General features: G+C 45.4%; 2 protein-coding genes across 2 annotated transcripts in view; one reads left to right on the top strand and one right to left on the bottom strand.

Moving 5' to 3' along the window:
- The first annotated feature begins 794 nt into the window (after positions 1-794).
- LOC126568333 (uncharacterized) overlaps positions 795-14,242 on the top strand; it is a 39,706-nt gene continuing 26,258 nt past the window's right edge. The window contains exon 1 of the mRNA XM_050224794.1: positions 795-1,101. Within this exon, the coding sequence (XP_050080751.1) occupies positions 909-1,101 (193 nt within the window). The 5' untranslated portion in view covers positions 795-908. The remainder of the gene's footprint in view (positions 1,102-14,242) is intronic.
- On the bottom strand, positions 6,453-8,481 carry LOC126568699 (pickpocket protein 28-like). Its single transcript, XM_050225216.1, has 5 exons — positions 8,318-8,481; positions 7,998-8,246; positions 7,398-7,839; positions 7,168-7,328; positions 6,453-7,092 (listed from the first exon to the last, which is right to left on the bottom strand). The coding sequence occupies exons 1-5, from the start codon at positions 8,479-8,481 to the stop codon at positions 6,453-6,455; spliced, it is 1,656 nt and encodes a 551-aa protein (XP_050081173.1).

Below are 14,242 nucleotides of genomic sequence, written 5' to 3'. Positions count from 1 at the left end.
ACCGATTCCCCCAATGTGGCATCCCCGCTGCTCTAGTGCTGACCTCTGGTGGTGTCAAAAACGGAACAGGTACAGAAACTGATAGTGGAACTAATAAAAAAAAAACATACATTGGCGAAGGTTTTGCCAGGGCGAATGATAACAAAGGCACGCAAATCAATTAGCGTTCGGTTGCATATGTGTGTATGTGTGGGTTTGGGGGATTTTGTTCATCCAGTGCTGTTCGTAATTATCTCAGCAAGCGTATGCGTGTTTTTGTTTACTTTTTAAAGTTTTCTGTTACCATATGTAATTTAGCTTGTTTGTTTGTTTTTTATTTTGTTATTAATTTACATGGAATTGAATTTACGTTCTGTAAAATAAAGCAAATAATAAAGCAACAGACACCCCAAAACAAGTGAAAACAAATTCAAAAACTGACAGTTTCCTCTTACTTTTTTCTGGTGTTTACTTTCGCCGTTTATACTGACGCCTTCACATTTTCAACGCTATCGAAATGTCAATTCAGACCATCCGCTTTGGTTAGCTTTTTATCCCCAGCTCAGAATTCACTTTAAACTGATCTTTTAATTAACCTTGACGATTACTATTGCCCGATAAATTATTCACCGGTTTGACATTTACTTCCACAGTGTGCAAGTGTTAATTAATCTTTTCGAGTGACAGCTGTGACCCCTAACTACTATGACAATGTGTGTGATGAGCATGTGCGGTGGTGAATGAGTATCGGAGTGTCCGAGCTACTTGTGTTCTTTTTTTTTGCGTGCAAAAAGTATGAGCAATTATGAAGTTTCGAGGTGTACTGCCGTTTGCCCCAGCAAAAAGGCACCAAAGTGATCGCGCAGTGATCCACTAAGCCAGTGACGGGCTCGAGAAACGTCAAGAAAAAAGAAACACACGCACACAGTATGGCCGCAACGTCGGAAGTGACGTCCTGTGGTCCTGGGAGACCACCACCATTAATACGAAAGCGGACACCGAGCCGGGGGAGATCATGCCAGAACCGATGGATGCAGCTCGGTGTGGTTTGGGTGGCGTATCTGCTAGCGTTACTCACCGTTGGACAGTTTGGCAGTGTGCAGGGCGAGAAAACGAAGACATGTAAGTACTGGCAGCGATGCTATATTTTGGAAACACACTTCCAGGGAAAAAAAGATCGCTTACGGACGCATGCGAATGAGTTTCGCAGTTCTTCATATATCTGTATCGGCAGCAATAAATGATTTTAACTGGAAACCCTTCAAGTTTACGAGAAAGTTACGATGTTACGAGAAGTAACATCAATTGCGTTAAAAATAGTAACAATTCCACTGAAAGAGCATCAAAAATAGAAGCGATATTCATCTATTTTTCACTCTCAACATAAAATTGACCAAAATGCGAACCCAGGTCAATTAAATAAGTTTAAATTAAAGCCCAACAAATCGGTGCGGGCTCCCCTTTTCGGTTCGGAAAACCGGAATTGCATTGCTGTAAACAGTTCAAAAGTACAGCGCGATCCCTCACGACCGGCGCCGGAAACACGCGAAACCCCTTCGATTGACTGGAGGGAACGGGTTTATTGACGGTGGTCTGCTGCTGCTGGTTTCGTTTTCCTTCTTCCGGTAGACGACAGACTCGATGCAGACATTCGTGTACGACAAACGACGACCACGGAACGTCGTGGTACATACATTTTTCTGAAACACCCCCCCCCCCTCCTCCTGTTAGTCACCTCCAATCACCATCATTACCGCTTATTATTAGCTGGGCGTGCGACCCCGCTAGCACGACGGCACACAGCCTTTCATGTCACAGACCAATAAAACATACAAACGCTCCCCAGTACAGTGGACATGAATGGTTGGGTATTATGGGATGGAAAGGGGGGCATCGAATGTAGTACAAGTCGTCAGCAACACAGTAAACCTTCATTCTTTTCGTTGGTCGTGTAGCGTAGGGTGACTGCAAGCAAGGAGGGCTCCCTTGCTGCCGGTTTAGGTGAAGAAATCATTGTACACAGTGGGTCACTTTGTGGTAACGAACTTGTATTGTTCCGGGGAAAACTTCATCAATCGTTGACCGTTGACATGGAAGCCAGAAAGGGGTTTTTAAGGTTTTAATTTAAAACTTTCTGTTTTATTGTTAACTGAAGGAATTATTTGAAAGGAAACTTTCACCTCTTTTATGTTTATTTTGAGAAGCAGAAGCGATTGAGAAAGTTTCAATAAATATTGGCACAGATTTTGACGTTGTTCGATTTTCTTATGATTTTTGATAGAGTAGGCCGAAAACCACTGTGCTATAAAATTGGAAATTATTGCTATAATCTGGAACTTCCAGATCCCCTAGTGTAAACACTCAGCGGTTAAGTGTGATGATTTTCATTTCAATTTTCAATAGGAATTTTTAATCGTAAGGCGTTCTACATTGTTGCAACATCTTGAAAAAATAATTTAAAAAAGCAAAATATTCAAAATTGTGTGTCAAAATTTGTTTAAAAAATAACTCTCGTGCTCACTCTGCATTTTGGAACTTTTAAACCATCCTGTATAAATACAGGAAGCAGCAAATTCCAATTAAACCCTACCACCACGCCCAAAATCTGTTGCTCATACCATTGAACAATGAACAAAATGGCACAACATCAACAACAACAGTAGCAAACACTCACGAGAAGCTTCCTTTTTTCACCATTTTTAAACAAAGCTGCGGCATCAAACAATTCAATTTGAGAATTAAAAAACAGCCACACAAAAAAGCCCAATTCAAAGTCAAAATTATTCGTTGTAATTTCGGAACTTTCACTGGCAACTCTGGCCTTAGGACGAAATTGCCCCACACCGACAACCGATCCGTACCGGAAGCAAGCGTATCTCGTGCCAAAGGCTCGACGAGGGGCTCGGTGCCCGGTGCAATTAATTTTGGGAAAGGGAAAAAAGTTGTGCTTCCCTTTACCCGGGCATGGAACCGGCACCGGAAGAGCGGACCGCCTGTAATATGTAATTGTATGTTGGTGTATTTAATTAGCATGCCACGGACGGATGTGGGCGGATGTGTGAAAAGTGGACGAAGCAGGTGGGCTGATGATGACTTCGAAAAGGAAATGGGGCCGCAATTCATGGCCGATTTGGTTGTGGTGCTCTAAGACTTGCGTGTGGCTGTAGCAAGCCCATGATTTCCATCTGTCCTGACCGAGAGCCCCAACAAGTGCAAAGGGGTTAAGGTTTTATGGAGCTGTAATCTACTCGTTCGTGCTACATCGACCACACACGCGCGCGCACGACAGAGCGACCGAATGCAGTGCTTACATCCTAGCTTAATGTACCATTCGACTCGACTCGCCAGCACAACAGTTCGCTTAAGTGCTGGCCATTAAATATGTTCTTCCAACAGGGCAACAGGAAAGCACGCTTGCTTGAGATGAATGTGTCCGGCGGCATCCTTCTTCCGTCGGTGTCTTCTCGGTGCCACAAAGTTCTAGGACAGAAGAGTTTTTGGAGCCTCAATCCAACCGCCATACGTAACCTCGGCGAAGAAGAAGCGAATGAGAAACCGAAATAGTGTAACCGATTGGCTTTGGACTTGTTGATACGTGTCTTGGGCGAGGAAACTGGTGGCTGGGTTTTGTTTATTGAGCGTGCTTTTATTTGTTTATGCACTCGCACTAAATCACGACGACTCCACTTTCCACCTTCCGTACACTTCCGGCCTAGCGTGCCTAGAACGTTGCACAAAGTGGCAATAAAGTAATGATGTATTGGGGCAGCCTATCGAAGTACGCAGATCACGTACCGTACTCGTCGCAAGGGTCGGGTGGAGCTAATTGTGAGATCTCGGGTGCTCGGGTGCAGAAATAAATCTTCCCAATGTCGCAAAACAGGCTGCACCTTTGGTACGTGTTTTAGCGTAAAATCGTTCCCACAAACACCACCCCGAAGACCCGGGGAAAACATTACCATTGTCATCATCATCATCATCTAGATCGGGGCCAGGAGGCTCCTCATCCTCAAGCACAGGAACAATAAAAGCACATTTGCCAATTGCGTTCGAACAATCAATACGTTTCTATCCTGCCCCGAGGCAAGGTAGACACTCTAGTGTCTTGCTCCAATTTCCAATGTTCAGTACCGTAAGGTACGTCCGCTTCGAAAGCACCCGAACGATGCGATGCGTGCTTCACTTTCAAGTTGAACATCTCCAACGAATCTCCCTGGAGAAATACTGGCCTGATTCTGGTCCCAACTCCACAAGGGATATAAAGGGAACCGGAACCGGTTGTTACGTTAACGTTTGCATCGTGTATGTGTGTGTCCCTAAAGTGCTGTAGTTTTTCCTTTTCCCAACCCCCATCACCTTTTTTCTTTTTGGTCAAGGTACAGAGTGCATTTCCCAGCCCAACAGATGCAACCGTGGGCGTTTGTTTGTTTGTCGTTTGTCGCAAAATGAATCCCCCTACCGGGTCTCTTCCGCCTGCCAACAAAGCGAGCGAGTCAAGATGTGAGATACTGTGTGGACTTCCCCCTTTTTTTTTCCTTTTCTCCATTTTTCCCAGTGCTGATTGTAGCGAGGGAGAGCTGGGACAGGAACCTGGGCAAACAATCGTACAAACAACATGCGCTCCAACCATCGTATCCCCGCATACTGCTGTTGCTGGACACAGCTCCACTGCTCCACCGGAAACATGTGTGATCTTTCCGGAAGAGTCATTAAACGGATGAAAGGTAGCATCAAGTGTTGTCGTTCCGGCTGGAACCGGAACTGATACGTATGTACTTGTTTCCATCGCTGGAGTGAGTGACCTCGTGTTGGTACATATCTCGTTCCTCCGGCTCGTGTGTGTGTGTGACTATGATGTCATTGTTACGGTACGCAAAAGTACCGACACCAGAGTAGACACCAGAGGACATCATACAAGGTCCTTTCTGTGAGGATTTGCAAAATTTCCAACTCATGCAACGACCTGATACTACTTTGGTGCTTCTTGGAAGTTTGACAGCTTACGCTTAGTATCTCCCACAGGGGACGGCACACACACACACACACGGATTCGGTAAACAGCCGAATTAATGTTATTTTGGTGTTTTCCCCAAAAAGCGAGACACACCTGGTCGTCGTCCCGGGAGAGCACTGTCCATGATTTGACTGCGAACCTTCTTGGTGGTGATGATGATGGTCATTGCAGTGATGACAAGTGTTTTCTGTTGCCCCCTGTTGCCTACGGACTACACTATCCAGTGTACTAAGAGCGACAGCTCCAGCTAACGTAGCGCGCTTGATGAGGTAGATACCGGTGTAGTGCAGCTGTCGCACACCACACAGACACACACATCTCCGGGTTTTGTAGCAATCTCCCGAGGACACAAATCCTCTCGAGAACACTCGCCGACGCAAGCAACGAAAAATGGGCACTTTAAAGAGATAATATAATTATAATGAAAATAAATTCCTTTTGCCCAGTGTCTCCGTACGATAGTAGACGAATAGATACCGTTCCTTGGAACTGGCCTGGTATGACGGTACGGTTCGTGTTCGACCAATCGACCTAGATCGAAGAATTCTTTTCGGTGTCGCGCTGGAAAATCTGGAGCACAAGTTTATCGCAAGTGTCGATGAAATGTTGCATCTTGCCTGCTCAAGAGCGCAACCCACTGCCGTTAAGTTCAATATGTGCCCGAAAGACGAAGATGAACGATTCTCTGTGGTGTGTGTGTGAGCTTGTGTTCCTTGCAAAGCGCTTTCCTAACCAAACGAGATTGTCTTTGCAGCTCCCAGGACCCTCCAAAACCCCGTTGGGAGCTTTAGATGCAGTACACTGTGGTGGTGGTGCAAAGATCATCGGAGAAGCGGTGGTGCGGGTTTCTTTTCTGAAGTGTGTCCTCCCCCCCCTGTTACCCGTACCCGGGAAGCCACAAATGCTTTTCATTTGCATATAAATTAGATAAGAGCAGTGCAATTTTCGAATGCACTCCCGGTGTCTCTGCGACCCGGTCCCTTACGGCTGTGTCTCGGAGCGATGATGCAAATCAAGGTGCAATGATGATGATGATGATGCTCGTTCCCTGCTCGCCGTGATGCTGCACTGCTCTGATTCAATTTCTAGCCATTTTCTGTGCAGATTTTGTGCTCCAACTTTCGAACAGATTCATCAATTTCAGCGCGCGAAGAATGTGAAACATTTCCTTTCACACAGAGGTGCAGTTGGAGGCAGAACCCTTCTCTGCACGCTGATGCTAGATAATGAACACATTGTGATGCAAGATAGTCAGACACCCGTTCGGGACGAACGTTTATAGATAATTGAAAGCGGAGAAAATATCAAACATTTTATTTTGTCACTCGTACCGAGCTTGGTAGCTAGAAAGATGGCAAGTTCCACCTGAACATCATCGAGCAGCTCCCTTTTCTTAATTCAAGCTAAGCATGTACTTAGTATGATTGACACTTCGAAGACACAAACACTATCTGAACAATTAAAACTCCTTAGGTTTTTCTATGATTGGCGGTGGCTGGAAGAAAACATTCGACTCACGCCTCTTGGCCCGATACGCACGCAGTATGGTGAACGGCCTTATCGAGCAGAAGTAGATCAATTCCGCAAGACTCAGCAAACTAACGCCCATAAACAGCCCTAGCAAACCACCACAATTGGCCAAAAAATCAGTCACACCGTACAGCTCGCTCCGCTTGGACGTAATAAACTGCGCCTCCTTGAAGTAGATCGTTAGCCGCGCAAACTGGGCTCCATCCTGCTCACCGAGCGACTGTCGGTACGCAGCAAAAAGACTCTTCCAGTCGAGATCGGCTTGCGAAATTTCTGCATCATACTGCACTGAGGTACAAGCTGGCAGACAGTTACACTTTGCTCGATAGTCGCGTGATTTGTCCACAATGAACTTTACATCTTCCTCCAGCAGTTCGTCTTCTGCATCGTTGTAGCATTCGATTTTGCTTGCACCACAAACTTCCGTACGATCGTCCCGTGGCATCGAGAACTTGACACAACCGCAACGGTGCAGTGTGTAGTTGGTGGTGCATTCTAGCTCACAGTTTTGTTGTGTGTACACCTTGAAGTACTTCAGATGGCGCTCGTGGTTAAAGAAGCACTGCCGGCTGTAACAAAAAAAATGGATGCCAGTGCATTAGTTCTGGACGTTACAATTCATCGATGAAGCTCGGTGAATCTACCGTTCCGGAGTGTAGTCGCGCAATCCATCGGAGGTAGTAATCATCTGTGGTTTGACCGATATAATAACTTCCTGATGGAGCGGCACCCGATAGTACTGTTTAGAAACTTGCGGATATTCGCTGGAGGTATGAAGCAATATCTTAAATCCTTGTACGGGTCCCTAAAAGAAGTTACAAATCGGGACATTAATATCTCCTCACTCTTGTGCCCTCACGAAGGCAAGTCTTACGCGACAGATAAAGTCCGTATCTCGCTCGTACAGATTCAACAGCACGTAAAGCCCAGCTCTAGCGCCAGCCCCCAGCACTCGCACCGGATAGGTGTCCAGATCCGTATTTTCCGCGTAACCTTCTTCCAGCGACCACAGCGGTGATTGTCTTTTCTCCGATATGTACTCATAGTCACTGTGAAGCTCGTCGAGCCGCAACATCTCCTCCGCGGACTGTGAGTTGAACGTGAAACAGATGCCTTCGTCGGTTATGGTTTCGGTGAAGAATTCACTGCAAAGTCCTGCATCATTACGCCATTTGCAGAAGAACAGTGCCGTCTCTAAGGGCATCGATACGTTTCGCAACAGATCGACACAGTTCGGATCGGTTGTTTGATTCAGACTGACACCTTTAAGAATGTGAGCATCGCAGGCCTGTGCCACCGCACGGAACCGATCGTAACTAAAGAGAGGAAGTAAAAAAAAAGCAGCAGATCACTAGCTTTTACCATGGGCTCTTGATTATTGGGTGCACTTACACCGAACACTGACACACAAATACACATCGTTACGCAACACACACACGAACACTCATGTGAAGTAATGAGGTAGGAACATTACGTTTCGTTGGCCATTTCCTCCCGGTAGGTATCGTTCATCTGAAAGTATACCTGGGTGAAGTTAAGGTACTCGCTGCGTGCCTTCGTTTCCGGACAGATCGTAATGGCCGGAAACGGGATCTGCCACACCGGTGTAGACTTCTCCGCGAAGCTCACAATCACCGGCGTCTGTTCCCATTTGCGGTAGATGTTTTGGATCAATCGGCCACATCCGTACACCGACAGCAGGAACGTTGCGATCCACCAAATCCTACCGAACAAACCGTAACAAATCACAATTACTACACACTGTGGTCCATTTTCGTCACGGCCGAGCCATACTTCTCGAACAGGGTTCGTCGCTTGCAGCCAAAGTACTTGATCCCGTGCACCGTACTGTTGGAGCAGTACTCCAAAAACAAACTCTTGATGCCGCGCGTAAAGTTACGCTTGTCCCAGGCATTGATGGCTTTCAGCTCGAAATTGCTCACCGACCGGGAATCCATCACGAACGCTCGTTCGCACAACGATAAGCGAAACTGGTGCGAGTGCGGTCCTATTTATACTATCTCTGAGCTGAGACACCGAACCCCTCACACACCGTGCCCATCGCACCAGTTTTGTACCGAGTTTGTTACACCGAATTCCCACCGGGGGAGACTCCTAGGATAACACACCCTAAATGCGAGCGCGAAAAACCTCTAACCTCGTGTGTTGAGATCATGTCAGGGAGGGCGCTGCTGTAGGTGTAAAAGCACGACACGCCACAGCTACTCAAGCTACTGACACAGAAATGGTGATGAGATGCAGGGCACGCGGGGCTCAAAACCACAGGGGAGGAGACCTGCTGTCTTCACTTCCACAAGAGCGGCGGTGTGACATGGTGCACACGAACCACCCTGCATGTGACGCTGGGCGTGTATCCTTTAGCCCCGCCAGGGTGCTGCTTCTACACGCCACGCTGTGCAGTGGTGTCCCGCGAACGTTGTACGCCTTATTTTTCAACGCATTGTAATGCATGCTCATGCTAATCGAAGGGTCGCAGTTGACATCATCCTGAAGGTAGGCAAAATAGTTTGATAATGCCAAAAAAAATAAATTCACGCATAATAATAATTCGCCGAAAATCGTATCAATCACACGTGTGGAAAGGATGAAAACGGAAGCAAGTAAAGCGTTAAACAAAAGCGCGCCCGGTGCATTTTGCGGCACTTTAGTCAATTAATCATCACTTTCAGCGTCGCTGACAGACAGACAGAACGTGCGGGCGCTCGCGCACTCGAGCAAAAGAGCAAAACGGTGCAAAAACAATAACAAACAAAACAGAACAGTTGACAGCTGGACAAAGCGGCTCTGTCACAGACGAATAGAGAACGTTCAATAAATCAACTCTGCCTAGTATTAGCACGGTTTGCCGTACTCTTTTCTCGCTCTCACACATTCTCTCATTTTCCACTACCACGAGTTACGCTTTATTAGCAATATTCATCAAAAATAAAACCGTCCCCGAAAATGTGGGTGAACTCGTGGTACACCGGGGCACGTGGATGATTTATTTGATTGATAAATTGTGCACATTTCGGCGTTACTTCCGTTTTTTTTTTGGTTGCTTCTGCTGCTGCGGCTTTCTCTGCGCCACTGTATGCGTACGTGTGTATAGGGAGGGGAGAAGAACATAAAATCCCCAATTCTACGAATGGATTAATTTGAAAGGCCAATACATTGGTACATAGGGTTTTTTTTTTTCGTTTGTCTGGTTTTTGCTATCCCACCCCGCTAAGTGAAATCGAGGTGTGTATCGCTCGGGGGAAATTGGCTCTAAGCCGTACGCGGATGACCACCGTGAATGGCATGTGAATAGTAATTTATTCAACTTCACACAAACTGACATTTAATTGAGCGCGGGATGAGCGCTTTAAAAGTTAGCCGTTTTTATTTTGACACAATAAATGTGTGCGTGTGTGTGTTTTTAGATGGATAGAAACATGTTGTTGAAATTAAATGTTTCTAAGCAATTGCATACTTTTAGGCGTTTCGTTTGAAAAGCAGCCTGACGAGCCTGACGTTATACGTTCCGCATGACATACTTTTCCTTATTATGTATTGGATTGATTGGCTTGTTTGCCGCTGCTAACAAGTCTTTTGATGGGTACGCGTTTATACCCTGCATCGCGGTATTTGGTTTCAATTTACCGGTGTAAAAGTAGCAATCGTAGTAAATTCGAGCACACACACACACACACCCGAGTGTGTGAAGATTGATGGTAATTCGTCTGGCGGGGGAGTGGGGTACGGTGTGGACAAGGGTTCGCATGGTAACAAGGCTCACCTTTCAAGCTAACGGATTTTCGATGCAATGAGCGCCTCCTGGTTCAGCCTGGTACACGGGCAGCATCCTCAACCAATGATGAAAAACGTTCGCAATCAAAAACGAGACGAAGGTCACATGGGTGGACTGCCCTGCTGCCGTGTAACGAACCCATGGAAGGGCAAATAAAAAGGGATCCCGAATGAAAATCAAACATTACAACGCTTTCGCTCTGTGTTCCGGATTTTATGCTGCGTTCGTTCTTTTCTCCCGGCCTTCCGTTAGCCATTTTGTACTACTCTCTCTCTCTCTCTCCCTCTCTCTTGCTATCGCTAAGGCTCTTTCCTGCATTCTGGGTTTGCTTTTCTTAGAGCAACCTACTCTTGCTTTTTCTGGAGTTTTGAACATTCTATGCCTCGACACGGAACGATGGCGTAATGTGTGCTTTATTTTTCTTCTTTTGATTAAAAAAAAAATGTCACGAGTCAACCAAGCATTACGAAGACGGACGTATTGAAAGGAAAGGAAGGCCAGTTGAGTATTTGTGCAAATGAAAGGAATACTGTAAGAACGATGTTGACGAAGATGGCGATCATGATGATGATGATGATGAACGAAAAACAGCAAGAGTACGGTCATGCTATTTACTCTTCTCGTTACCGGCGGTTGGGAGTGTTTTAAATTATGTACACATTCATGAGACGCAGGAATACGATCAACACCCGTCCGGGGGGAGTTTAGTTTCTTACCCGTCCGCAACCCGCATTGCATGCCCGCACAAGCTGCACGATTGTTTCCGAGACCGAAATTTAATTTCTACCTCCTAGTTACCTTCAAAACAAAACCAAAAAAAAAACGCCCTTTTGCAACTGTTTCTATTAATAAATTTAATTTTATATTGATGAAATTTTTGCCCACCCAGTTACAGGCTGTTCTGTAGGGGTCCGGGGTCCGAGTTTCAACCGGTGGCTAAAATAAATTAAGATCGCACAAGACATCCTCACTTGCCTATCCGAAATTCCGGCAGAAAAAAAACAAAAACCGCATTCGGCAGTATCCTTAATTTAATTTGCCACGATATACATTTCACGGTTGTTGCTAAGCGCGCTTGGAAAGGAAAATCGTTAAACAAAAAATCAAACTGATGGTTTACAACAAAACCGTTCAAGATTCACCAAATTGATATTACTACACACGGGCGGTCTACCTTGCAAACGGTGCGCACGTAATTTCTTGGCTCGGCTTGCCCACAACTCGAGCATAATTTTAATATCATGAAACACACAAACCCTCCGAGAAGGTAAGCCAAAACATGCCAAACAACCGAAAGAAACCTGGACCAACGGTGGAAATGGAAACGAAATGGAATCTCTTCTCCCTGTTTGCTTCCTGACCAAGCTTCATTCGCAATTCTTGGAGGCAAGAAATTCTTGAGGCGTTCTTTGACAAACCAAAGACACAAAACGATTCCTCGGCTTCGGATACAAATGCAACCGTACTGCTCCCATCCGTTTTGACAGTGAACAAAAGGAAGGAAAAAAACTTTAGTTTTCTTTTCTTAGCTTTTCCCCCTCAGCACGCAAGCATCTTCGTGCCGCGTTTTCCACACCGTTGCACACTGCCGCTTGGTGGAACAGGGAACGAAGAAGATAAAGGCGAGAGAAAAAAAAATTATTAATGGAAGTTGAAATTAGATTTATCTTCTTACCATGGACACACTCACTGCTTCCCGCATTAGCAGCGGGCCGGTTCGGGCGATACCGATGGAACCATAATCACTTGTTATTATCATCGTCAGGCGTGTTGCATTAGCGTTAGGCTGATGGGCGTGAGTAGGTGAGTAGGTAAGCATTTTTCCGGCCAGCCAAACGTGCGTACGAACAGCTTCTGTTTTCCTGTTCGGGGCGCTTTCCTTTCCCGCTTTTCCAGCTGACACTCCAGATTAACCATTCGGGATGTAAATAAAAGGTGTCTGTCCGGTACGCTTCGTTGCTGCGTTAGCATTCGAAGGGAAGTAATTACTTTAACCGAAATGGGTAAATTATTGCTCGAATCGAAGCAGTATATAAAATAATTACGGCTGCTTAAATATACGCATGACACACTTAATGGAGACGCCTTGTTGTTCATACAAAAAATGTTCGATGGAGACGCCTAGTTGTTCATACAAAAAATGTTCGATGGAGACGCCTGGTCATTTACAAAAAAAGCACAAATAAAGGGCAAATTCGGTTGTTTCATTGCAAACAACCACTTTTTCTCACTGTTCGTAGAGTCACTCAATCAACGGTGTTTTACAGCGTTTCTACCATACCTCATTTTCTCTCATTTGCTTCCCCATTATTGTGTCCGTGCAGGCGACTCTCCTGGCCCTCGATCCTTCACTCTTTCTCTCTGCCTTCTGTTTATCTATGTTACGCTTACTCGCCAACTTCCAAAAGTTAAAAACCAACGAAAAAGAATCACTACAAAATGGTTAACAAATTACCCTTTTACCCATAAAAATCCACTTTGTTACCGGTGGTTTTCAAATTATCGAGCAGCATCTTTCTCGCCCACCCACTGTTTTGCCTGGGGCATGTTTGTCTGTTCATGGTGTTTTTTCCCCCCTTTCCCGTATCTGTGCACGTTGCCTGTTTGTGTGTTTCTGTGCGTTTGCACCGCAAGCAATACATTACATTCTCATCATGCAAAAACTGATTAATGCTTTCAGCGTCGTGAGAAGGCAAACCGAGCGCTCTTTTGAAGCTGTGCTGTAAACTGTGGCGAACAGGCGAAAGCGAAATAACCTCGAAATAAAAACAATACTGCCACAACATTCACGACGCGCGACACTCACCCTTACCACCCGTGGGTGCGCGTAGGAAAATTAGTATCGAAAAGTTTGTTCTTCTCCTTTTTTTTCCCCCACTACCTTTACAAATTGTTTCACCCACGGTGAAAAGGAACTGTGCTTTTTTCTCCCCGCGTTGGCTATTCGCAAAAGTCTGGTTCACTGGTTCAGGTTCAGCCGTGGTAAGTTTTGGGGTGAGTTTTTTGTTTTTATGGTGGTGGTGCGTATGTTTTTGAAATGAACTTTTAAGCTACCACTACCCACTTCATCCAGCTGCTATTTACCGTTCCGGTGCCCGGGTCAATAACTTGATGAATGAATGGGCTTAACATTAATATTGATAAGCCTTCAGGTTCTCGAAAGGTACAACAAAGTATAAAGTGAACAAGTGAAGTGATGTGGGACGAAAAATAAGAACAGAAAAAAGCACGATCAGCCGGGAAATGAAACCGGGAATGGACGTAATTTGCATTATTTTCCTTACTGCCAGCCCAGGCACATGCTCTGCGTAGAGTGACAAAAAAAGCTTTCATGAAAGTGTTTTTTTTTGTATAGCTCGTTGTACAAAAACGCTTGCTATTAGCCAAGTTTTTTGGGATGTTTTGCTTGTTTTGCATGCCTCAAGCTGCTACTGTGGATTAGCAAACTTTTCCATTTTTTTTTTTGCCTTCTCATGATAAACTTACTAGGCTCCATAGGTTATTAATCGTGCTTAAAGAGGCATTTAAAATGGCTGGAATGCTTCAATATTATTGAATTTCATTTTTGACGATTTGCTAAACTTTATTCCTCTTTACAAACTAATTTTGAAACGGAGCCGTTAGTCTCAATTTCTCAACTTCTGCCCAAGTGCATTCCGGGCACTGGAACTCCCTCGCACACTTTAATCGAAACGCATCGGGAACCCGGGCAGCTTGTGCTGCAGCAGCGTCTGTTTGCAACAGCAACGGGCACTAAATTTAACTTCCACCGTTAATTGGTACCGACAGTTTCGAGCTGTAACAGCAGCAGCAGCCGGAAAACGCATTCCCACCACCATGCGCTACCCGTAAAAACCCGAAGTAATAATAACAGTAATAAACCAAGTTGCGAACAATTGCGAAACTTCATTCGGGCTGTTAAATTT

This window comes from Anopheles maculipalpis, chromosome 2RL (genome assembly GCF_943734695.1).
Source record: "Anopheles maculipalpis chromosome 2RL, idAnoMacuDA_375_x, whole genome shotgun sequence".
NCBI lineage: Eukaryota > Metazoa > Arthropoda > Insecta > Diptera > Culicidae > Anopheles > Anopheles maculipalpis.
This window is presented reverse-complemented; position numbering and strand designations above follow the sequence as displayed.